This window comes from Polyodon spathula, chromosome 13 (genome assembly GCF_017654505.1).
Source record: "Polyodon spathula isolate WHYD16114869_AA chromosome 13, ASM1765450v1, whole genome shotgun sequence".
Lineage (NCBI taxonomy): Eukaryota > Metazoa > Chordata > Actinopteri > Acipenseriformes > Polyodontidae > Polyodon > Polyodon spathula.
Window position 1 is genome coordinate 40,784,320 of NC_054546.1, and position 27,883 is coordinate 40,812,202.

Sequence of the window (27,883 nt, forward strand, 5' to 3'; positions counted from 1 at the left end):
GCATTTCTGTGCTCATAAAAAAAAAAAAAATGACATGCAGATCATTTTGGAAATCAAAGGGTTCAATGAAAAGTATTAGAGACAGTGCTGGATATGTGAGAACAGTGCTTAATGTCACCCCGACCAGCACTCAATGTTAAAATTTCTTTTAATATTCACACAATTTGACACATTTGTCAGTCCTGGCTTGAGAGAGGACCAGCGGGGATGGCAGGATTGAAGTGTTCCAAAATTCACTAATTTAGGTAGAAAAAAATATATAACAATAATTGGCAAGACAATATTCTACCAGTCTGAATGTTAAAGAGGTGAATTATTAATAAATGCCATTATCATCAGTTCCTGCAACCCTGTGAAAAACATGCTATAGCAGACAGTTGTTATTGTTCTAGAATTAAAAAAAATATATAAACTATTTACAAAAATATATTGATACCTTATATTGATTTTGCTTGAAGGAAGGACACAGGTGATTGCATTTGTGGTCAGCTTAGCTGGTTTTGCGCTCCCACTAGTTAAATGAAGCTGCAGTAATTCTATTTCTATATTTCTATAATCTGAGGGAAAGTACAAAGGGAGTGGGGAGAAGCTGGATGTTCTACATTGTTCTCTTGACAGGGCTTCTGTTTACATTGTTTTGAAAGAAGATGCTTCTGTCTGGTTCAGTCCTCATTAGAGTACATGCTTTACAGTGTATATTCCCGTGAGGGAAAGCCGAGAGCAGTTGCAAAGATGGATTTGTTTTCAAAAACAAGCCGCCTTCAAAAAGGTATACACCGAAATGTCTGTACAAAGTCACTCATTTCAACGTAAAAGGTTATAAGAGGGGCTCAAAGGCACACCTGCTACTGGTGATAAATTATCTTGATGGCCTGTGGCAAAGTGGTTTGCAGGAGTGATGTGGTGAGCAATGAAAAGACAGACAACAATAATCCAGGTACAATTGTGTTTATTTTTAATCCTGGTCTGGTGACCACAAATAATAATCCCAGGCAATACACAGCAAGTGTACTGCACTGTTCTAAAGCACGGGTTGCAGTCCCAAATAATAACACAGTTACTTTATCACCTACAAATACACACATAATCACAAGTCCCTAGTGAGTGCTTTCAGTGCAAGTGGTGAAATACAAATTCAATACGTGAACAAAGGCGCAGTTATGTCCAGGTTCGTGCTGGCCTTAAGCGACAGCTCGTGGATCATGTTTAGCCGTCTAATAAATCACAAACAAGCACAGTATTAGACACAACAAAACAAACAAACACTCACAATATATTTTAACATGGTTCGCCATCCGATTTAGCGTTCTCCTTAACAAACAAACAGATCACCTCGCTAAGTCCCCTTATATACCGTCAATCACACCCCCTTGGTTAACGATTGCAACCACTCCTCCAATCCGCGGCTGCCACATTGTTTCCCTCCGTGTCGATCATTTAGTGTACCGTAGCACCACCCCCTTTCTAGATGGCCGACGTCCGCCTAACCCTGGGAATGAATTGTCTGAACATTCAGTCCAGGGCACTTTACACAGCGCCCTCATAGGCCGGGAGGAAGATTTATCACAAGAATAATTATTTCTCTGTCACATGGCTTTAACCAGCTTTCACCCAATGATCAAGGACTGTGAACTGTGAAGAGGAGGAAGCTGGTGCGGAACCAGGCCATGCCTCGGCTGGGCTGCACACAGCTGGGATGGGAATTGCTTTATTTGCACAGTAAGCAGGGCAGCACTGCAGAATGCTGGTATATTTCTCTCTGGCGAACAGAATTCCTGCTCCATAAACACAGCAAAAGGCCTACCAGGGAAATGCATGTACTGTATGTTGTATTATATAAATAAAATGCACATCTATATTAAGCTCACAGTACATACTCACATACATGTGATGTATTTCATTTAAAAGGTCTTTCTCAGAAACTCCTGTCCAATGTAACAGAACATTATTATTATTCATTTCTTAGCAGACACCCTTATCCAGGGTGACTTATAGTTGTCACAAAGTATCACACTTCAGAATATCACATAGCTGAATGTGAAGAAAAGGTACATCCCTTTCAACATCACATACACATTATTATTATTATTATGAGTGGAATCTCTCAGTCATTGTCTTTCATTAGGGCTTTATCTCATCTATCATGAGAAATACAGGACACTGTCCACTTTTCATACTGGGATGTCACAGAGGCTCCCACTGGCAGCACAGCACAGCAGCCTGCTGCAGAATGGCTGAATGGAGGCGGCACAAAAGAGACCTTTTATATAAAAGAACAGGATGTTAAAAAATGGAAAGGCCAAAGCACTTGTCACATAATACCAATGACTAGAGTATGCATGGAGGCTTATTGGAGACAATATGCTCCCTGGACTCTGTCTCAGATTCTATCCTCGCCTGACACACAATATGCTCCCTGGACAGATTGTATCCTCTCTATATTGTACTGTAGATAGATGATTAGATAGATAACCCTAGATAAACATCCGACCTCTCTGAAGCAGCAATAGCAGCAGCAGCAGCTCCCACCTGAGGCTTTTTCCTCATTACTAATGTAGTTTAATCTGGAATGCTCTGTGTGCCTGTCACTCTCCCCCGAGAAAACACTACCACACACGCACACACACACACACATACATACATACACACACACACACACACACACACACACGCACACACACACACACACACACACATACCTACACACACCCACGCACACACACAAACATACCTACATACACACACGCACACACACAAACATACCTACATACACACACACATACCTACATACATACACACACGCACACACACACACACACACACACACACACACACACACACACACACACATACACACACACACACACACACACACACACACACACACACACACACACACACACACACACACACACACACACACACACACACACACACACACACACACACACATACCTACATACATACACACACGCACACACACACACACATACACACACATACCTACATACACACACGCACACACACATACATACACTACAACACATACATACACACACACATACCTACATACATACACACACGCACATACACAAACATACCTACATACACACACACACACACATACCTACATACACACACACACACACACACATACACACACACACACACATACATACATACACACGCACACACACACACACACACACAAACATACTTACATACACACACACACGCACACACACAAACATACCTACATACACACACACATACTTACACACCCATACACATGCACACATTCTCACACAAGCACACACATACACACACACACGCACACACACGCACACGCACACACATGCACACGCACACACACATACTTTTGTAGGGTCAAAAACTCCACACAAATCCAAAGACGCTACACTATTATTAATAAGGCTTTTCAAGCAAGCTATAAATTACAGTGACAACATTTATAGGCTAAATGCTTTCAAAAAGACGACACAAAACGTACATAATTGACAGTGGGTTCAATGTTTTACTGTGGGATCATTGGACCAAAAGGACTCATACAGTAGAGGTTGAAAGCATTCGCAAAGACTGGGTGCTTAACGGGAACGCACCTCCTGCTGAAGAATAATCCACTCTGGAATGACAGCACAGCCCACTCGGCCCGTCTCTATACTCTCCTCTGTAGGAAAGGCTTCACTGTGATCTAAATCATAACTCACAAACACACTCTTTTCAGAGATTACATTAACATACATATTAAACACACTCAGGGTTTCAGCATGTCTGCAGTGAATGTGGTTTCCCAGATCACTAAACACAGGCAACCGAATGTTTACGATCAGTGGGATTAATGCTGCAACAAAAATATGTTCAACGACCAGAACCAGTGGTTTTCTTGTAAATGCGCCCCTCTTACTCCCTTACTGCACTCGTTTACAAATCGAATTTTCATAGGGAATGCTTGCTTCCTGTCGTACTTCATAGCCCGACCATGTCACATCATTGAGTTCTCCCTCCTTGCCATTGGGGAGAGGGTTGCATTGATTTTAGGAAAAAGCTAATTACGTGCTACCATTGATCAGCACAGAAACAAAACAAAAAAAGCTTTACAATTCGGCTGTCTGTTTACTGCGCCGTTGGGGTGAGCATACATTTAAAATGCCTTCACATTGTTTTGCCTTAAAAAACCTTAAAAAACGTATTCCAACCCAGCACACACAGACAACCAACCCTTCTTGCTCTTTGATTTACTGTTCCTTGAAAGCCCTCCCCCCTCGGGCGAGCAGGATTAATTATAGAACCCCTTGAAGGTCCTGCGCTGCGGAGTGTGGCTGCGCCCTTGAGGATTCTCCAAGAGAATTAAACACGCGCAGACAGACTGGCGAGTGGATTTCCGCTGAAAGGACCTGCTAGCAAGAACACAATAGCAAGCAGTGCAAGCAGCTTCTTTTCTTTTGAGAGTTCGATTTCCATTCTGAACGTGCATTTACACAAAACAGTCTTCCTAGCCTGAACCTTCTTATCAGGGGCCTTCAGTGGGTAATCCATCAGACAACTTACATATCCACCTGCAATTCTGACTCACGGCGAATCAATTATTGGCTACTGATGGCTTGGCACAGGCTTACACAACTGTAACAGTCATTTGCTGCCTCTCTTTAAACATTGACATAAGTATTGCCAGAGACAGGCTGTCACAGAGCCAGGATTTAAGCAACAGCTCACAATCTGAGTTATAGGGTAATGCAATTCTGAACATTAAAATACAAATATTAACATACAATAAGTGACAGTGAAATCAATTATTTCTCTTGCGTTGACAATAAGAAAGTATGCAGTGGGGGTGTTGGTGAAATCACTTGCCAGACAGTGATTAAAGATGAGGATCACAGCTGACAGGGAGCCGCTACATCCGTTCCTAAAGCACCTCTTAAGAAGTATTTTTTTGTCTGTCATTTTTCCTGACAATGCAAAAGTTTGCCTGACATGAAGCGGAATGTAACTGCGGTAAAGTGTGCAAAGCGCTGTGCTGCATGCTGTCGGAAAGGCATTGTTTTCTGTGAAGTAGTCACTTGGGAAACCAGCAAGTGTCTGCTCTTGGATGCGCGATGGCTGTTTCATGCCATTCCGGTACTGTACTGTATGTCTGATTCCATCTTGTAATGCAGGGAGAAGGGAAAATAGAAAGCTGATTTACAGAGTGGTTTTAAAAACATTTCTTAATTCTCAATTCTCTTAGTAATATCTTTCCTTGTCAGCAGGGTTCTCAATAACAGGGGAACCAGGTCTCCTTTTTGTTCCTAGGTACAGTAAGATCTCAGTACAAGGTTGCTGCTTGTCTGGGCTTGATGATAAGCTGTCGGGAGGCAGGAAAGCCCTAAGCAGAGAACTGTCTGTGGTTACTTCAAAAGCCTCAATTTTTATAATAACTGTGGGGCACTGTTTGGCAAATGCCTTGGTTTGGGAGCCGATACATGAACCCTTCTGGCTCAAGTTTTCTTTTTGCATTTGCCTTACAATACACAACATTTTTATTTTTTGTCAATGGACAATAACATTTAGTGAATATGATGCCAGCCCAAATCTCCAATACATTTTTTTCAATAAATCTTTATTTTATACAGCAACTTTCATAGTGGACGACCATCACAAAGCACTTTACAAGACACAGTAAAAAACAATACATAATACATTAAATACAGTGAAAAACAATGCATAATACATGAAATACAAGGCTAGAATGTGAAAATTCTAAAATATTGTGGATTCGTATGTCATACAGAATCATAAGACACAGTGAAAGATCAGAATTAGCAGAGACACAACAGTATGCATATGTCATATAGAATCATGAGAATAGGATGCAGTGAAAAATCAGAAGTAGCAGAGGCACAACTGATAATAACAAATATCAGGCTTAAACAGCATGGAAAGTAAGAGAGAACAAGAGGGTCTAAGCATTTCTTGCACACACTCTGGGCCACATTGGTTTAAACAGTGGGCAGTGTCTTCATAGATCTAAAACAAAAGGTACTGTACAGTCTCATGTCACTGTATTGAGTGTTCCAATGGTAACAGAGAATGAGGTGTGTATAATGTTAATTCTCAGGGATTAAGCCTACCCTATCCTGTAATGTTTCTACTGCATCAAAGCCGAGTATATCCCCCCACTCCTTGAATGACATCTTTTCGGTATGTCAGTTTGTCACATGAGAAGAACGAGGTTGTAAAACAAAGTAAAAAAGGACAGAAACCAAACGTCATTTATCAAAGCCCAAGGAAACGACTCAGGGGCTTTTCATGATTCGGAGAAACAAAGTAGCTGAAAGGGGAAGCCTGTTTGATGTTTAAACTGCGCTCTCTGACTCTGTCGGGCTGCAGAAGTGGAATACTAGTGTGAAGAATGATCCTGCTGCTGTAAAGACGTCTCACTCTCACTTGTTATGAGGAAGGGGAGCTGCAACATCCTAGTGAGAGCATTTACTGCCGACACTCAGCTTATCCTTGATTAGCAGCTTTTATACAGCCCCCCCCGTCTTAATTAGAAACAGAGAAGCACTGGCACAATTAGCAAGGCTGATTCAACCCTGTGTGTCTTTTCAGACAGACAGATAGCAATGCATAATGACGGATTTTGACCATCTACTAACTGACCCACTGAATCACGGTTTACAATAGATACAGTACATAGGGGACATAATGCATCCTGACAGCTTATTTGCAATTTCTGTATCTGTGAACTGAACATGAATCAAGCCCCGAGCCCCATAGCAGCTGGGTAAATAAAAGCTTATTCATGTAAACGATCTAAATGCAATATTTGTGGGAAACTTTGTGTGCTGTCCCATTGAACTAAAGAAAATCTTTCTTTGGTTTTCTCATCAAAACCAACTGTAGTGCTGCATGCTAATATCTCTATCCTATTACTACCCTGCTGTCCTAGGCATTCGAGTGAGCAAGAAGCTGTAACAATCCTGCCATGTACTTAATTGCACTCCTCTTTTAATTTACCTAAGCTATAGAAAGTCATCTCTGTATTGTGTCTGGTGCTGACCTAGGTGAAATGCCCAGTCAGGTATTTGCATTTCATAATGCCGGATCAGTGTAGGACTAATTACCCCACACACCCACCATGTTCTTATTCCCCTTGGCACACAGATGCCTGCTCTGTGAATAAGCATGGCAATTAATCATGAACCTAATAAAATACCATATTCCTCTCCAGGACTGTAATTCGTGTCATCTTGACATCAGGCCACTGCAACTTGTCAACCCCACCTGACTGACAGTTTCTTCACTTCTCCAATTGCAGTCCTGTCTGCGAACTGCAATTGGTCAATTATTAATTATCGACACAGGATGGTCCCCTTCAGCAGTTTTAAAGGTTTTTTTTTTTTTAGCTATTTCTTGCTTTTTAGAATAGTTTTTCTAATTTTACAATTTAAACCACATTTTGTATCTTAAAATTCCTGTTTTATTCAGTGTTGTATTAGAATGTTTTTAATTGAATGGTTTAATTGGTCTTTTGCGTGCGTGTGTGCGAGGATCCTTGTGATGAAAGGTGATTAGACATGTGAATTGTATTGTATTATATTGTATTTGGGGATACTGATATTGCCACGCTATGCGTAGTCGTTAGATAAATACGATTTTGTTTCTAGTGGTGTCAATCCAGTACATCACTAGTGTTTCCTCTTGAATATCAAGGAAGCACTTTCAATGTTCACTTTGGTACAGCATGATAAAAGCAAAGTGCAGCATAATAACAGTGGAAAAGCACAGCTCATCATTGAAGCAGCCAGACGTACAACAAGGCATGATAATACCCATGGTAAGAACACATTAATTGTGTGGTATAGTCATGGGGAAAGCATAATATTAGCAGCAAGACTGCGATGCATGTTTTCCATGATGTACTAATCATCAATTCAAGATAACTGACCTTAATTAAACATTAATTTCTATTTCATTTCTATTTCATTTCATTTCTATGAACTACAGTGTTTTGGAAAAAGCCTTCCCATGGTCCTGCTAAAAGCTTCACCTTCTGATCCCATCTTGACTGGCCAAGGGGTCCTGTGGTCTTAACAGGTCTTAACACACACACGAACGCACGCACGCACGCACGCACGCACGCACGCACGCACGCACACACACACACACACACACACACACACACACACACACACACACACACACACACACACACACAGTCTAATGTGCTCAAACACCTGAGGTTTAAAAGTAGACAAATGTGTGGAGAACTTAATGGACTGAGGCAGCTTATTGTGTAGATCAGAGGAGCCACATAGTAAAAGCACTGCTTCTGGGAAATAATTAGAGCCGGCGTCTACTGGCAGGTCCAAAGAGATAATTGCACTGAGGCACACCTAAGCAGCACCATAAAGACCTTGAACCTGATTCAGAGCATTTAAAGAGAATTATCAGCCATGAAAAAATCTCCTGTCATCAAGATTGGACTGTCAGGTTATACTGCGCTGTACAATGAGATGAAAACGCAATCCCACACACTCTACTACATAATAACCCAGTCAATGAAGACTCAGTCCCACAGCTCTCTTGCGGGAAGGTAAACGAACACTGCCTGTAGAATAAGCCCATAAAAACACCCACACACCCTTATAGATTTTTAAATGGAGAGAAGACACTCGTCACCAGCAGTACAAGACAACTTCAACTACAAGACAACTTCAACAACACCGCTGCTATCATTTGAGCATGCCTTCCACACTGCAGCCCCGCACTCTAACCACTGTGCTACTGAACCCCGCTGCCTTCCACACTGCATCCCCACACACTATCCACTGGGCTACTCAACCCTGCTGCCTTCCACACTGCATCCCCACACTCTATCCACTGGGCTACTCAACCCTGCTGCCTTCCACACTGCATCCAGCACTCTAACCACTAAGCTACTCAAACTCACTGCATTCCACTCTGCAGCCCCGCACTCTATCCACTGGGCTACTCAACCCTGCTGCCTTCCACACTGCATCCAGCACTCTAACCACTAAGCTACTCAAACTCACTGCCTTCCACACTGCAGTCCAGCACTCTAACCACTAAGCTACTCAAACTCACTGCATTCCACTCTGCAGCCCCGCACTCTATCCACTGGGCTACTCAACCCCGCTGCCATTGAGCAGCCACTCAAGCCTCTTCAGTTGATTTTGTGTGAAGACTTTTAAGGAACAGAAATGGATATCACAATAGCTAAAATCAGTTTTTGGAGTATAAATAAAATCTCACTTGACTCACCCCCAGTTTTCTGCTTCTCATCCGAACGTAACCTTGCTTGACAATATCATTGAAGTTTGAAGCCATCTCTCTGTCCTCTGGGTTTTTATAACCTTGTCTTCTCCAGTTTGTCCACTTTCACTTCTCTCTTTCTTTCTCTGCCTCGGTTTCTCTCTTTCCTTCTTTGGCTTTCCCGAGCAGACCCTCCTTTACTCTCTCTCCATCACGGCTTTCTTTCCTTCTTTCTGCTCTCTGCAAAAGAGGAAAATGTAAGTGAAGCCATGAGCCAGAGAGAAGTGGAACAAATGGGGGGAGGGAGTCAAATATTTATGCACATTATTCAGGCACATGTTTAGATACACACAGTAGATAGGACTAAGACAGTTCCTGAGATGACCCAGAGAGACAGGTGTGTGACAGTAAGCTTTATATTGTACTGTGTTTACTTTAGGCTTTCATCTATTCACATGTTTCAACCAAATATTGTTTTATTACCAAATATGAGTAAACAGTCAGGAAAACACCTTTGTCTTTGGAGCATTTATGAGCAGTATTTAATGTGATATGTCTTGTATTGAATTTGATTGCATTGCACAGTAAAATCTCATTGTTTACTCAATACTTTGCAGAAAGTAAAAACAGACCCAATTCAATCCATATTTTGTTGGTAATACAGTCCTACCATGCTCACTATCTTTAAGCAGTACACTGCCAACCTATTTTTCTTGCTCAGCGTGGAACAACCCTAACCTTGTTTCTTCCATAGTCTGTACACTCTGATACAGCAGGGTCAATATTAGAATAGGAGTAAACATCTGATAAAAATGTATTCACTGAACCAAATGAAATTCCCCTTTTGTTCAGTGACTCCCACATAATGATATGCCCCTGCTGCTTTAAAGGATAATAAAGAATTCACCCAGCCTGAGGTTGGTGCAGAATAAGAAGTGATTTACAATATTTTTAAACCGAGTTTGCATGATAATTTCATAACAGGCCCTGCCCACAGGCTCTGTTGTCACCTGCTTACATTGCCACTGATGTATTGCAAACAAGAAGATTAATTATGACAGTAACAATGTACCCATAAAACAGCTGTATCTGGAGTCAATAACAATCCTGACAAACAAGCCCTTTGCATTTTAGGTAATGCAGTCAGTTAACAACACAGATTGAGTATTACCTACTGGCAAAGTACATCTTCATATTGTGTATTGCTATACTGGCATAGTACATTATTATTAGTAGTAGTATTATTATTATTATCTTAACTTTTACATGTTTAAAAAAAAAAAAAAAAAAAAGGTTGAGCTGGAAAAATAAAGTTGCTTCCTCATAGCTTGTGTTCCATTAGGTTTATAAATTAGAAAGTGAACACAGAGCCACTATGTCTGTGGAGCAGGGTGAGGAGAAATGCAGCAGTAACATCGTGGAAAGGGAAGCAGCCATTGACCCACTTAATTATACGACCAGCGGCTTTTAATAACAATTGTTGTGTGCTAATTGACCAGTTAAAGATCAATATCAATCAATAACTAGTTTAGACCCTAGCCTGGGGAAGGCATAGTGGTAGTAATTGATTTATTTCTCAGCATGATCATTTATAAAAAGGTCCTGTCCCCAAGCTATATTAAAACAAGCTGCCCTTTGAACACTCTATTGTGCCTGAGGCCTGTCTCTGTGCTGGGGAAAAAAACATAGTTTGTATAAGTGTATGTGTTTCAAGTATCCTTTAAATACACAACCTTGTTTATTCTCCAAACATTGGAAGCTGAGGACGTAGCTCCGGAAAAATGTGGTCAAAAGAGTGACATGTTTTGTAATGAGGGAGATCTATAACATCTCCCTACATCTGATTCACAGTGCAGCGACACAGTGATGAAAACACAATGAATCTGAACAATTACAGAATACAAATAATGGAAGGCTTATATATTATCCTGAGGGTAACTGAAGTCAACGGCACAGGGGAAATAATTCTGTTCAGCTTCGCTTTGGGAATTACAACCCACTGTTGTTCACTTATTTGACTGTTGAGGTGATGGTTCTGCCCTATAGGCCTAGTTTTGCACTGTTGAGATGATAGTTTTGCACAATAAGCCTCAACTTCTGTGCATGTCTGAAAATACAGTACACTATACTACAGTAAACAGAGGAGATCCAATAGTATAGCACCCCCACGCATTGTTATTTCTCCCTGTTACAGGCAGCAGATCCAGGTTACTCATTAGACAGAACAGGCCTCCACACAAACTCGCAGTCTTAAGACAAGATCACATCCTACGACCTCCTGAGCCCGAAGAGGACAAGGGGGAGGGACACTACAGGACATTTATCACAATTCCATTTAATAGAGGAAAATAGAGCCAATATTTCTGCACCCCAGTGAGAAAAGAGCGATTGAAGGTAGTGCCTTGACTAGAACAGGCTGACAGCATGACAGCGTGCTCCGGGCTGCTTCCAAGCAGCCTAAAGCTGAAAAGAAACTAATGAGAATCAAATAGATTCCAGATAGAATGTCATTTTTCATGTCGCTTTCATAAATCGCGTTCGCCCGAGTTGTTAAACATAATGAGACCTACAGAAAATGAGTTTTCTTTTTGTAGAGCAGAAGGCTTTTTTAATGGAACTTTTTTGGCACAATAAAAGCGTTATTTATGCTGTTGCTGCTTTTTCATAATTATTACTCTTTTTTTGCTTCTACTTGATGAATATAATACTCAACATATCATGATTTCTTTTTTTTTTTAAATAATAATATTATTAAGCAAAGCAAAAAGGTAATTGTATGGTGTAATTTTATTCACATGGGGCAGTGGTTCAGTACAAATATTGATATAAATGGATATAATTCTAACAGATTTATTTTTACATTTTTGTAAAATCATTGCAATACCACTTTTATACAAAATAAAAACGACCATTGTCTTTCACAGATCCTATAATTTTAGTGTTGGGACAAAAATCTGAATATTCAAACAAATATGACATGTATTCGAATACAAAAATAAGATGTTTATATTAGCTACAAAAGACAGATATACCTTGCACTTATTTACCGCCTCGCAACAGTTTAAAAAATGTAAATGAAAAACAGCTCTGTATGATATGTGAGATTATATATATATATATATATATATATATATATATATATATATATATATATATATATATATATATATATATTAGATATCCATAGTGATCTCTATGGAAAGCCATCTGGGACAAAAATGCGTTGTGCTGCTTTAGAGCGAGCCAGAACCTCATGGGACAGAAAGGCAAGCACGTCATTCTGAAATGCCTCGTTAAACAGTACCCAAATTCCTGAAAATGTTGTGTAGTGATTTTTATATAGATTTTATATATTATATATTTTTTGTTGCGACTTGAGTGTTTTTCCTCTTCATTTTACAACACCATTTCTACAGTTTTTTTTTTTTTTTAATTTGAAGTGTTTAAAGTAAAATGGCAGTTTTTGTTTGTTTGTTCAGCTATAAAAAGGCATAAGTAGACTTTATTTTATAACTTTATGAAAACATGTCCACTGTTTACTGTGAAGAAACGGCAATGGCAAGGAATAAAAAAAAAATAAGTAAAAAATAAATAACTGCGGTTTCAGCTTCATTTATTTCGGGAATAAACAAAACAACGTTTAACTTGAACTGTTATTTGGCATCCTTTGTTTTGCAGTTAATTCACTGGGATAAAGTAAGGCTTACACAACATATTCTTTACTCCTGGGATATCTTTCTACTTTAACATGTTACATATTGTAATGTCTTGCTGTAAAATAAAGGCACACACACAGACCACGCCCCCCTGCCCCTGCTGCTATGCTGTCTTTTCCCTGTCTTGTACTTTTCCCATACTGATAAAATTCATCCAAAAGTGCTTTAACAGTGCTCTTACAATGTACTTCCTATGCCTTCACCTTGTCTATGCCTTTATCATGTTAAACAGCAGTAAACAATGCCTAAAGATTATTGCAGTCCCTGCCTCTACCAGCAGGAGTCGCTAGACTACAGAATCAGTGGAATCCAACTGAGAAAACAATGAAGTGCTACTTTTTAAATGGCATCACTAAATGGAATAAAATGCAGTGTTTTTCAGAGTTGCAAGGACTCACGTCAGAACTCTGGAGGGACCATTCCCTGCCTTGACAAGTGACGGCTGAATTGAATGACCTTCCGGTACATTAATCTGACAGCAAAGACTGACATTTATTTTCTGTGTGAAAAAGGAAACGAGAGACTGATTGTCAGTTTCAGGTCAATTTCATGAGCCACTTCCCTCTAATTCTCCAAGACCGGCTACTGAGCCGAAAACATTTCACATCGAAAAATAAAAAGATGCATTGATCAGGAGGAGGTTGAAATTGGGAAACAAAAATTATAGAAAAGAGCGCAATTGTCTCTGCTCTGAAGATTTCAGGGTCAGACTACATTTTTAGCCTTGATCTCTGATGGAATGAACAGAGTGATGGAAAATCTCTTAACGATTTGTATTTTTCCAGAACTCTAGCAATTACCAGCATGTTAGCAGCTCAGTGAATAATGGATCAATGGCCTGTCTGTCTGTCTCGCTAGGACTCATCTGTGGGGAAGCAATGAACTAGAAAAACTAAAGATGACTGGAGAAAGCTTGGTTTATCAAACAGACACTGTTCGTTGCATTTGGGTAATTAATAATAACTTTTAACATTGGATGCTAGCTTGTCAAAGGAAGTGTTTATATTTTTTCTTACATATATATGTATCTTTTGTTATCATAACTTTTAAGTTCTTTTTGTATGTTCTCCACTTCTCTGAATTTTCAAAAACCAATCCTTTTCATACAAAACTAACTGAAGCTATTAGTACACAAGAGGCTGCAGTGACTGAGGGGGAGCCTGCAACTGCCCCAGTCCCTGTCTCTCTCTCTCTCCAAGCTGCTAAGACTTCAAGGCAATGGTAAGAATGAGTCATACACCATGGAAGAGGATCAAATGAAGAAAAGACAGCCCATATACATGCTGTTGAAAATATAGGTCATTTAAGGTTAGTTATTCATCACAGCAAGCCCAAAATAAACGGTTACAGTAGCTGCAGCAGACATCAGATTTTCATCTTGTTACAATTAACGGAGACTAATTAACAAAGTGTGTGCGTCAGAGAGATTGGCATCCCAGAAGTTTCTACCCCCCATACCTGTGCATAATCCTCTCTCCCAGTTAATTCTCAGTGTCTCTGTCAATGATCCATCAGGGAGAGCCCAGCTGGGGGGGGGGGGGATCATCTGATGTGTCATCTACCCAATTAGGGGCTCTCTGACAGCAGCTACCTTTCAATAGCTCCAGTGCTAGTCAAACTCAGGCTCAAAGGGAATTGGCTTTTTAGCAGCCAATGAGAAGAAGGTCTCACCAACAAATGTGTATACAGTTCTCCTAGGAATAAGTTAGCCATGATTTTGTGCACCAGATTTTCAAAGCTTTTGTCACCGTGCAAAGTCTGAATTAACTATGTATTAATGGATTTTACAGTATGTTCACCTACAGCATGTTGTTTCTTTGATAGTTATAATAAATTGTCTTTTACCTTTTGGAAAATAATATGTATCTGCACAGGGTTAGCACCTGAGAAATCTGAGAGCAAACTGCACTGTCGTACTGCTCTCTTCATTCATTTTCTTTTAATTTTCTTTTTTTTTTTTTTTTTAACAAAAGAAGGGGGCATAAACCAAAAAATGATCTATAACATACAGATATGTTCTGTGAACACCTCGGAGTAGTGGTTTACTGACTAGGTATCTGGGAGAGCTATCTGGAAAGAGAGAATGAGAGAGAGAGAGAGAGAGAGAGAGAGAGAGAGAGAGAGAGAGAGAGAGAGAGAGAGAGAGACCTCAGCTGGCTGGGTTGCTGGTTGGATCATTAGTACATGTCCCTGTCAGAATCAGCAGGCTGGCATCCCACAATCACAACCTGCCAACAACTGCTCCTACCACCTGTGTGTGTGTGTGTGTGTGTGTGTGTGTGTGTGTGTGTGTGTGTGTGTGTGTGTGTGTGCGTGCGTGCGCGTGCGCGTGCGCATGCGTGCATGTGTGGAACACAAGGAACAGAGCACATACAAAATGGCAAAACAAACAAACCCAAAAACATACTCCCATAGGTTTGCAGCAGCAAGCTCTTTTTTGTTTGAAGAGATCCTTTTTTAAGCAATTTTCAGCAGCTTTCTGAAATGCATGTCTTAAAATGTGCGTCAAAATATGCTGGCGCACTTTAAACTAAAATAGACACAACCTAGGGAATCTCCAGGCCACTTGTCTTTTTTTTCTCTTTTTCTGAGAGATTTATAAAAAAAGAGAAGCAACACCAACAATGTGGCAATTACAGACATAATGGTTTCAGTGCTACAAATACTGCGTCACCTGAACTTCACACAGAAAGAAATAAACACTTCTGAGAATATCAGATGATTGCCTGGGGGCCTAAATCAACCAACAGGCAACACAATGCTGTCCTACTGATGCCAGAATAAAGAGGACAGACATCTCTACTGTTCTGCTCATTTAGATTTTGAATTTTTTTTTTTTTTTTTCTCAAGTCCTGTGCCTCTGATACTCTTAGGTATCAAATGCCACCATTGTGTTTGTACATTTTAAATCCAGTAGGGAGGTATAGACCGACTGCCCTATTCACAAAGCATTTCCAGTTAGTTATCTTAATAATTACTTTGTATTTACTTTCTCATTAAATGCTAATGTTTGTTAAGTTGTGCTGTAACGTTACGAGGCCAGTAAGCATTAACACCAAGTCAATCAGCAAAGGCCCATGCTCTGCTGGCTCACAGGAACACTATGCTGTTGAAAAGGGTTTGCACGAGGAGACTGAGGCTCCCTAGGAAAGCAGCGGCAGGTTGAAGGAATCCAACACGATGTCTGCCAGCTGCTCCTGTCTGGAGAGCTTTATCTTTTGTCTAAAGGGAAGGAATCCAGTTTCTGTTGATGCAGTAGGGGCAGAGAAAGATAACTATCTGTGACCCTTTTCTTACTCTCAAAACAAACAGGCAGGTCATTGCTGCTGAGCCCACGCACACACAGGAACCACTGGAAATGGCTTGAAGTTACAGACATGTTTATCTTTTTGGGGGGGGGATTACTTCCAGAAAACAGCCCAAAGGACACCCAAACTTGTTTTCAGTACAAGTCCCCCAACTTGTACCCAACTAGAGAAGATAAATAATGTGTAAAATGATTTCCATGTAATGCACTGTACCAAAGGGGGTCTATTCCTAACCTCTTTAATAGGTAGGACAGGTAGACTAATTCAGATGCTGGGTTAGTTACCTAGAAACATCTTGAATACAGATTCTGGGGCTGAACAATAAAACAAATAGAACAACTGACAAATTTTTCTTTTTTTATTAATATTTTATTTACGCTTTCTTATTTTTACACACCACATATTGCCACTGCTGGGGGCTAAATGTTACAACAGAGCAGTTCTTTTGATTTTGCCTAAGCAAACAGTACCACCAGGTGGTTAAATATAATTACTGCAAGGAATTTTAAAGTAGTCGAGCCCAACTGCACACTCAAATATCCTTTCTTTTGCATGCATTCTAACAACATAATTTGGGTTTTAGGTATGTTAATTGTTTGGCTTGGGGGGTGAGTTGGGTTGTGGGATATCATAGCTGCTCTTATAAAAGTTTACCATGGTACTTTTGCACAGTATTCTTGCATTTTGACTATGCTTTTCCTGTGGTTACACTGCATTTACCATACTTTACCCAGGTTTGCCATGCTTTTTAATATGCTTTACCATACCTCTCCGTGCTTTACTGTGCTTTACCATGCTTTCACTGTGCTTTACCACATTGAGCTATGGGAAACCTTCATAAGGATATTTCTCATTTCCCAGAAACTGACTTGAAAGAATATCCCACACAGCACTTTACAATGAGAAGGCGAAATGAACCTTGGCTTCCCACAGAGTGAGATGGCAACAGTAATGCAGTATTAAGATGTGTTTAAATCCCCAGACTTCATCGCAATATACTGCATGCTTTGTCTATCGGTGCTTATATATCTTTCATTGAAATTGGTTATTTTTTTAATATATTTTTTTATTTATTTACAGAGTTTTTTTTACTCCAGTTTTAAATGATAATCAAGTGTGGTTTTGTGGTATAATTGTCAGAAACTGAGAAAAAGCAGACTTGAGTGTGCTCGGCTTCTGAATGCATTCCTGGTGTAATGATAAAAACATTCCTTTCCTGTGGGTATGCATGGCTATACATGGCTTATTTTGTAAAGCCAAAGAAAATTGGCATTCAGAGCCTGCATTCTACAGTAAAACATTAAGTTACCATAACAACAAACCAAATAAAATGTATCTCAAAGTAATAATCAGTTCAGGAGGCACAGAATAAAACAAACAAATATTTCTTTGAAGTACAGTAACTGAGATTACTGAAATGTGCTCAGTCATGGCAATTTATTTACGAAAAGTAAATAAATCTGAACATTAATGAAATACATATATAAATATATATAGATACACTCACACACACACACACACACACACACACACACACACACACAAAGTGATATATTACTAGGTAAATAAGAATGACTGCAGGACGCAATTACAAAGTGGAGAGGGTTGGAGAACTGTCTGTAAGTACCAGCTCTTTAAAAACACAAGGCCCCTGAGAGCTGGGCTAGTGAAAACTCTTAATCGAACGCGCCCCCCTCGGGGAGAGAAACAGACAGTCCCGCGGGAGGGGAATGGAGGCCGCATGGGGTCGACTGCAAGCCTGCAGCTCAGAGTTCTAACCGGCTTCATTGATCACCAAGTGTTAATGGCCTCCCGGGAGGAGCCTGCCTGACCCTTTGTATACACCTCAAGGCCAGCTACAGGCGGCACTGATGTAAAAGGCTCTGCATAGCTGGATTAGAGGCAGCTTTGAGGTTCCAGCACCTTATCTTTAGTTTAGACTGTTAACCCTTTCTCTCTCAATGGCCCTCCTCCACACACTGAGCTAGTGCCTTACCTTATTCATCTTCCAGCAGTCGAAGGATAAAGACCATGACGCTACCCGACATACATTTCTTTCACTGTTGCTAAATAGCCTAAGTGCACTGCCTCGTAAGGAAGCCTGCCATAGCGTTTGATACACTGTATTGCTACTGCAGTACATCATGCCCGCCAGGAGGGCCCGGTTTCTGAACAGAATAAACCATGCGTACTTGCGATCACAGTAAGTATTGTTGTTATGTACGTTCTTTTTCTGAAAGGGTAAGCGACACAATTAATGCCATCTGCTGAGAGCGAAACAGAAAATCACTACCGTCTGAAGCGGGGAAAGAAATTTTCTAACATGCGAGTGGCTGTGTCTGGGTTGTGAGCGAGAGAGTGTGTGCGTGTCTGTGTGTGTGAGACAGAGGGTGTGTGTGTGTGTGTGTGTGTGTGTGTGTGTGTGTGTGTGTGTGTGTGTGTGTGTGTGTGTGTGTGCGCATGTGCGTGAGTGTGTGTGTGTGTGTGTGTGTGTGGGGGGGGGGGGGGGGGAATGAAGTGAATCTCATTAAGGCTCTATCTTTGGGGTAGTGTCTCATTCCTAACACAGTCCAGAGCAATCCGCCTATTCCAAACACAATCCCTCAGGCTTTACTGTGAGTCTACCCAGGAGCCAGCTCTGTGGTTTGGAAGCTCGAAGCCCAACCTCCTTTCCTCTCCTAGGAGAGGGGTGGGGATTGCAGCATGCCTGTGGTTAAACCTCTCTCCACCACAATATCTGACATGGCTTGGCTGTCCAACGATGATACACCCCAAAACAAAGATAAACATACTGTATGATGGTGAAAGGAATGATGAAAATAAATGATGCATCATCCTATTTGTCAAATTCTGCATTCTGTTTAGACAAAAAGCTGTCATGTTTTATTCACAGTGTACTTTACGGAAAGTGAAGAGTGCAGTTTTACATGTGGTTGGTTTCTGAGAGGACAATCGCTTTCTTTTTTTCATTAATTTTAGTGAGGAAGGGCCAACAGTAAAACAGTTTGTAGTAGAAGATTGTGCATTTATTAGACAATATTGTAAGCTACTAAATGTATTAACTCCCAAAAAACAAAATCCAGCCACCACAATACGATTCAGATAACTGTATTGATTTGAAATAGCTTTTCTGCTAACTATGATTGACAATCCTGGGAATGTTTTCAATCTGAAAGCCATCATACTTGAATTCAACTCAAGGTGGTAAAAATAACAATAAATAAAAAAATTTAAAAAAACAATCTTAGCAGAATAGAGACCTGTGGAATCTGAACTATGATCCCAAGTGGATTCTGCAACTATTCAGAAGAATTATGATTAGAAAAAGACAATGATGTGAGGATACAGGGAGCGGGGCTAGTAAATGGCAATGATTACCACAGCGCTCTCTTTTTTATTTTCAACTCACTGATTCTCTTTTAAAGAATGAGATGAGTTGAAATGGAAAGTTATTTCAGCTGGATAGCCTCTGTTCTGCTGTCTCCTGCGCCTGCTCTTGCAGTGAAGACTGCCCCGAAAGTGATGAGACAGACTCCACTCTCACATCAAGATAAGCAACAGAACCCAGGAAATGTAACAAGGTCAGGTGGAGAGCTGATTGTGACAAAGTGAGATTGCAATCACGGGAAGTCACGTTTTCAGCAGAGTGTTTGCACACAATTGAACTGCTTTAGATTTCTGTCTGGCACTCTCCTCTACAATGCCAGGTAGATAAAAAGCTAGCAGCATTTCAAATTGTGTTTATATTGCCTGTATTAGCTATCTTCTCTTCAGCGTGGCTGATGGTATCGAATTAAACTTAGGCTGCTTGGACTATCGTCCTTTGTCCTGGGTTGGAGCTAAGAAAGAGTTTGAGCATTGAAGTTAACATTTCTCTTAACCCTGGTCCCCTATGACCATTGGGCATCACAAAGTATACTGCTATAGTATTTTAGCTTGCTAGTCTATGGCACTACTCAATAAAATGACCAAATCAAACATTCTCTAAACACATGCCTGTGATGGCAAAAAAAAAAAAAAGAAGTGTTTCTGTGCTAAGACTTTAGATGGAGCCTTCATTTAAACCATGTGTTCTGCATTTGCCTGAATCTGGACACTATGCCTTTAATCTAATGATTTTCACACGTGTAAACAGCTTGGCTTAAGAATGCTGCGACAGCATTTAGAAAATCAAGCGCTGTATCGCTATCTCCCTGGCAAGCTGTGGTGATGTTAGGAGTCGCCAGGGAGTAATCAGCAGGCAAGAAAAACATCTGATCGGGTTTAATTGCTCATCCCCAGGATGCTCTTCCGATTTTAGTAGTTAATTCAAGCACATCCCCTGTCACCAGTTTGCTTGAATATGAATGTTCCTGGCAGGCTCAAAGCGATAAGCTTTGAACTCCTTGAAGAGCCTTCTGGGCTCAAACCCGTCAAGGCATGCAAAGGGCATGTCTGTCCCATGTTGACTCAGCTGTGTGAACGGGTACCTGGTGTAAAAACAGCAGACTAATCAGCGTCACTCAAACCTGTTCTTCTAAATAGAGAAGAGTGCATGGTAGTACCGACCCATCCTTAGGAAGGGGCATTAGGTTAGAGGTACTCAAAGAGCATGGTGTGACAGGGAGAGTGCACTGACCCCTACACTGTTATTGAGATATTATAAACCATATGTGCATTGACTTTATAAGTCATGCACTTATATTTAAACCAAGAAGTTCCTGAAATGATTTCATTGTGTTAGAAATGAAAACTCTCAGCAATGCTTCTAACAACGGTTTCAGCTCCAAGCCCACCATTCAAGCCACTTTATTTACATGTGCTTGCACCCGTGGCTTTAATTCTTGCAGATCCCTGAATGAACCCTGTTGTAGACGAGGACTAAATAGGAACAGTATTTCAGTTTGTTGGGATTTGTAGCAGTGGGATTACAGCTTTGGATAGCCGGTGTCTGGTACAAGGAAATCACAATCTTACTCTACTGGCAACAGGAAGAAGCGACGCCCAACACTGTCAGCAGAGACTCTACAGACTGAACAAAAGGACTTCAGACAGCAGATATCCTCAATCTCACAAAGCTAATGAAATAATCGCTTCATTCAGACAGCTCCGGAGAGACAGGAAACAATGCAATACTGTATCTGAAACCTTTTCAATCACTCCTTTGTTTTTTTCAACAAAATCTGTTTGGTTATCACAAAAACAAAAACAAAAAAAAGCAGTTTATTGTTGTTCCAGTATTTCTTTAAAAGGAAAAAAAAAAGAGTGTTAAAGTATCTAAATCCCAAGAGCCTTTGTATTTTATTGGAAAGACTTTTGTTATAATGAATGAAAGGAGCAATAAACTACACAAAATATAAAACACAGAAGAAACTACTGCTAGATAGAAGGCCTTTCTGCTTGGAGCCAGAAAACTCTCTGTCTTTGTCATGTAACCTCACTGTAAATAATAAGGACTATACAGCATTTACCCAGCCTGAGCGCTCCTATGCAACTCATAACACTTTGGGAATGAGAAAGTATGCACAAAGGGACTGTCCTGTTATATTACTTTACTTATTACTTCATTCATAAATCATAAACTAAACTAAGGATCATAGGGACATATTTTCAATGTTAGGTGTTAATTTCACAAGACTAGAACAAAACAGCTGAGTTATATATTTCAAGTTCTCATGAGTACTCCAATTTTTTTTTTTTTTTTTTTTAAATTCATTTATTTATTTATTTATTTATTTAATTGTATAACATTAACATATTTTTTTTCACCTTTAAAAAAATAGAAGTTAATTAAAGAATGGAAGAATCACTTTAAAAGAAAAACATGGCCTTTAGGGACATATTTTCAAGTTGTTTATTGTAGTCTTTAAATAACTTCTATTTTATATTAATACTTTTTTTTAAGGAAATAAATCACAAACAGCAAAGTAATATGAATCAAAGGCCTCAGAAGCACCCTCAGGTTATTTGCTTTTCAGTTTTGTAATATTCACCTGGATTTTTTTTTTTCTCCTTTCAAAAAACAACTAGTGAATAAATGTTTTGAAAATAGTAACATTATAATTGTTCACACGTTAGCAATAACGATTTGTTTATGTCACAAATTTGGTCTCCCTCTCCATCACAGACACAGGCTCACTTTAATTGCTGAACACACACACACACACACACACACACACACACACACACACACACACACACACACATCAGTTAACAGAGCTTTTCAATGTCACCCTGTCAGACTGACAGCTCTGCAAAAACAGCCACCACTGGCAGAAAAAAAGTTTAGAAAGATCTTGAGCAAAACAAAATATGACAAATCTAACAAATGTCAAGCTGAAATTCCACCCAACACTCTCCTTTATGCAGTCACCCAGCCTAGAACAAGAAAACGTTGTTTGCGAACCACGGAAATGCCAAAAACTGTTAAAGCATTGACTGACATCTATTTCCTTGTGTGCTACCTCTCCCTATTACAAGCAAAACATGATACAATACTATAATAAAAAAAGAAGACTCAGCATGGAATTCTACTGCTGTTTCCACACTGTGTGAAGATCAATGATGTCAGCACAGGCTTCTCTGCATCTCAGTCACTCGCAGGTATGCTTTGTTCTATTTCGATTCACTTCGCAATTGAAAGAGCATGCTGGGTCGGGTAATGTGCTGTGCGTTTAAGCGGTATTGCAGACTGACAGCGCCCGGTGAATTGCTGAGATTTTAAATGGTATCCCAAAAAGAAGGACCATTTTGAGTAGAAGTATCTGCTAGCTTCTGTTTCTGTACCAGTCCTGTTTCTTCCCCTCCTCCCTCCCCCCAGGACGTCCGAGCGTGGGGTAGCTGTCTAGTTTCAGCCAGGAATGGGGTTTGACATCTCTGACTGGCAGCGGCTGAAAAGTAATCAGCCATCGAAAGTCAGACATGGGATTTTTTTTTAAGAGAAAGAGAAGATGCTTCCTGATAGACTATATATATATATATCTATATATATAATATATATATATCTAATATATATATATCTATATTCTATATATATATATATATATATATATCTATCTAGTGCCATCTATATATATAATTATTTAGGCAATATATGCTCATTACTTGCTTAGCTAAGTGACCACAGCTCAGCATCTCCCACTACTGAAAACCAGCCTGTCTCAGTGAGGTTAACCATATTCACTTAAACACATTTAAACTGACCAGCCTCTGGAGAATACATTCAGTTTTCCAATGAATCACTGTCTAATTCCTGTTGTGCTTAGCCACGATATGTATATTTACAGAACCCGGGCGTTTTCTCTGCTGTTTGTCCAAAAAAGAAAAAGTCACATATTTTAACTTTGTTGCATTTACGCATTTGATCTTACCCCTGATCAGGAGAGTGGCACTTCCTTAAACACAGACCCCCTCTACCACAAACTTAAGCACAGTGCTCGCTAATGGGGTGTTGATGGTGAAAGGCTATCAAGCTATTCTACAGATGTCTATGAACTTGTGACTCCCTGGCCCAGAGGAGAGTGACTTGAGCCACTAACACCCGTATCTGTCAATAAACAAGACTAGAACAAGCACGGGCGAATTGCAAACTGTCTCTATCTGCAGTGCAGCAGAGATTGGCCATTGGCTAATGTACTTTTATTTTTGTTTACATCTTGCTGGTTTTCCAATGCAGAGTGTGGTAAAGGCTTTGGGACCCCAGCTACAGTGATACAGAGGTGTTCAGAATCATCCAGGTAGAAAAGTTCACATAAATGCTTTCTGTTGTTGAACAAAATGCACTATTGCATAGCTAAAGCATTGTTAAGCACACTAAAACATGCTGAAATCATAGTAAAGCATGGTAGACGCCTACTAATGTGTACCCAACAACAATGCCACATTAATTAGAAGAAAACTTTCTAGAGGAAAGGTCTAGCTCCTGGTAGATTCTCTTTAAATAACAAGTCTGATAGGTCTTGCTGAACACGCCTTAGCAGCGATCTACTCGCTAGCCTATCATTTGCCGAGCAGAGAATGCTGCAGAGAGTGCTAGGTGGTAATTAAAGGGTTTTCTCAGGGTGTGTGAGGGCAGTCTGGCTGCTTTCATAGAGCAAGTCAGCCAGAAACAGACAAGTCCCACAATCCTGTTCACAAACCTTCTTTCTGCTCTGCTGTAGATATTCATAGGGCTGCTTCACAATGGCTCTGCAAGCTTATAGCTGATACCCTGACTGTGTTCCAGGGCCTAGTGTTTCAATCCTGATCAATTACAGTTCATCGCTGATTAACTTCATTTTTTTTTTTTTAGCTGGCTGCACTGTATTTCTATCTCTGTGGTCTGGGATGAGCATGAAAGCCAACACACAAACTCAGTCTTCTGCCTTATATGCCACACTGAACCCAGTAAAGGGAAAGTCAAATCCAAACTGTATGCAACTTAATCTGTTTTGAAACCATCAATGTTTTCTCCGTGCATCACCTTAAGCTTACATGCTCCTATAGCCTAACCACTTCCTGCAGCTATTCAAACCCATTATCTTCCACACTGCAGCCCAGCACTTAAACCACTGACTACTCAAAACCGCTACCTTCAACACTGCAGCAGTAGGCATTTCACTGTGTGTTTCAACCTATAATGTAAACTTCTTATTGTCAAATGGAAATCTAAGCACAGACAACAAGGGAGTGTGTGCATGATGTTTACATACGAATCATTTAGAGCAAAATGCACATATAGATCCACTGTTAATGCCCAATGAGATTGGAAACTTATTCCTGATTCAATGAACAACACTACAGTAAACTGAGGCAGGGTGCAGAACAACAAGGGGAAAATGACTTGTAATTGTGTGTGCGGTATTGATCAACACATTGAAAAAAAAAACCCATCTCCTTTCAGGTTTCAATTGAACAGACTGCTGTGGACAGTAGCTATATAGGCCTACCAGGCAAGTTTCGTTTTAATCACAGGTTCTACTGAATACTGTCTAAAGATGGCAACTCACGGGTGAAAATGTGGCTATTTTCCAGCCACTGCATTCTTCAGACAGCAAGCACACTACGAATAACAGAGCCTGCATTTACAGTCAAGCAAACCCTGCTATTAGGGTATTACCTACGTGGATTGCTGTATGCATAGGAATGAATGGCAGCTTTTGAAGGAGACTTTTTCTGTGTTTTCATGTTTGTATTCTTACCATTAGGCTTACAGAATAATATTGCCAATTGTTATTACTGTTGTTGTTATTATTGTTATTATTATAATTGTTATTATACTTGTACAGTTCGATAATATGAATCATCTAATTTTTTGTTGGATTCAATCATAAAATAATAACACCACTACATTATTCATACCGCAAAGAAAAATAATAATATTCTCCAGAATGAGGTGTGGGATAAGAGGGAAGCAGAAGTTAAAAGCAAAACATAAAGTAAATAAACACATTAATAAATGCATTCACTCTGAATTAAACAAGCAGTCCACCCCTACAAAATATGTACAAACATACCATAATAATAATAATAATAATAATAATAATAATAATAATAATAATAATAATCCAAACATACCATAGTGAGGGGGCCTAAAGTATAATAATGGTATTCTATCTGTAAGAATATTTGTCAGTGTTTCAGTGGCTATTAGGAATGTCCACGCTAGATCAGTTATATTGTCAATTCAAAGCTACAGAGAATTATACACTATTTAGGCTACTGGATGAGAGCAAGCCAGCAGTTGAACAGATGTTGTGTCTGTTAATAAGAGGCTTAACAGGGCTTTTACTTATTTATTTATTTATTTATTTGGTGTTAGTCTTGTTCACGTCACAGTACATATTACATGCTTGAATACATTCAAAAGAACGATTTCTGCAGTACTTATCACCTTGCAAAAAAATATGGTAACAGGTAACATGTTTACTTATCTACAATTGTAAAAAAATAAATAATGTATTACCTTTAAAATAAAGAATATGAAGAAAATAATACATACGTGTGTGTGTGTGTGTGTGTATATATATATATATATATATATATATATATATATATATACACACACACACACACACACACACACACACACACACACACACACACGTATGTATTATTTTGGTTATTATTTTTATATTTCCGTAAAAATTCAATAAAACCGAAGAACCTTGCTAAACTGATACGATTGTCAAGGGACCTTTTTTTTTTTCTTCTAACAACCATTTTTTTTCTCAAATACATGCACACTTATATATAAAGATTTAAAGCTAATCAAAAGATACTTCTTGTAATAAATCATTGAGATAACCCCCACCCCCTCGAGGTGTGCTGCCTTGAGCCAGCAGCCGAACCCCGTCTTTGAAATTATAACGAAAATGAGCCACGGTCTCTTACCTGGGTGACAGGCGGCTGCGGGCGCCGGTTGAAGAAAGCGACCCTCGGAGGTTCTGCAGCTTCCCAACGCCGCGTTCGGATTCTGACCTTCAGGCACAGAATATCTGCCGGGCTAGTACAGGGTGCGAGGTGTACAATAATCCCATGAAAAAGCAGGCAGCCCTGTGTTTCTGTGTGCGTGTTAGCGGAGAGCGCAGCCTTTGCCTGTATGCCGACAGCAGGCTACAGCTTGACAGCTCAGAGCTGCGTTCAGTGAAGCCTCACAGAACAAGCTATAATTTAGCGAGTCCGACTGAACCGTATATAACAGAATAGATGGCGCGGCTGTAGTTTATTTATTTATTTATATACTGTTTTAGTTCCTGCCCAACCCAACTTAAATTGCAATGCTGTACATTTTAATGGGACAGTTCTAGAAGAGGTAAAAAAAAAAACTATATATTTGTATAACACACATAGAATAATAAATGCATTATAAATACGACAGCATAGGAGGTAATATGAGCATGAATGCTTGTTATACAGATCAATATTCAACAGATTTGTGCAAATAGAATAAAGATACAATGAGTATACCATACTGTTACACATGGGTGTCATATTTAATAGAATGTATTTAGGGAAAATAAATTTAAAAATACATTTTAGGAGATATAGGTCACATACTAACTATTATCTGAAATATAATCCTAACTATATTTCGGATAGATTTAACCTATACAGTCATGAACAGCGTATAAATCAGTATGATTATTGTATAACATACAGTAAAATGGATATAAGCATAATGAAATGGATGGAAATCCTACAGAATGAATAAAACATGTAACACATCACAGCTTTATAGAGAAAGCGAGAGAGACAGACAGAGAGATCGAGAGATAGAGAAAGAGAGGGGGTTATTGCGATGTTATTTCTCTATACCCACTCTATCATGTGTTTTATTTAAGTGTTGATTTGAAATAGAGCAGCCTGCCTCTCCTTCTCGTGTGTTCTTGAGTAAATGAGAAACCAGTGTATTATTTCAACTGCTCATGCATGCCACACTGAAACTATCACCGTCCTGTCTATATTACACAGCCCTTTCTCTCATTTTGAGTTTTGGGAATATTGAAACACAAGAAGATCAGCACCTGTGGAAGTGAGAGCAGATATGGGAGAATTGGTGGGTTTAGGAATGACTCTAACAGGAATGAAAGGAATGCTGTCTGTGTTATACTCTAGGAAAAT

At 39.7% G+C, this 27,883-nt stretch overlaps 1 protein-coding gene across 2 annotated transcripts in view; it reads right to left on the minus strand.

Annotated features, from left to right (window-relative positions):
* Positions 1-26,905, minus strand: part of LOC121326163 (docking protein 4-like) — a 35,508-nt gene extending 8,603 nt beyond the window's left edge. For both annotated transcript variants that reach the window (XM_041269348.1, XM_041269349.1), the window contains exons 1-2: positions 26,654-26,905; positions 9,289-9,519 (exon numbers count right to left, since the gene is read on the minus strand). In XM_041269348.1, the coding sequence (XP_041125282.1) occupies positions 9,289-9,354 (66 nt within the window). In that variant the 5' untranslated portion in view covers positions 9,355-9,519; positions 26,654-26,905. The remainder of the gene's footprint in view (positions 1-9,288; positions 9,520-26,653) is intronic.
* Between the last annotated feature and the right edge of the window lie 978 nt (positions 26,906-27,883).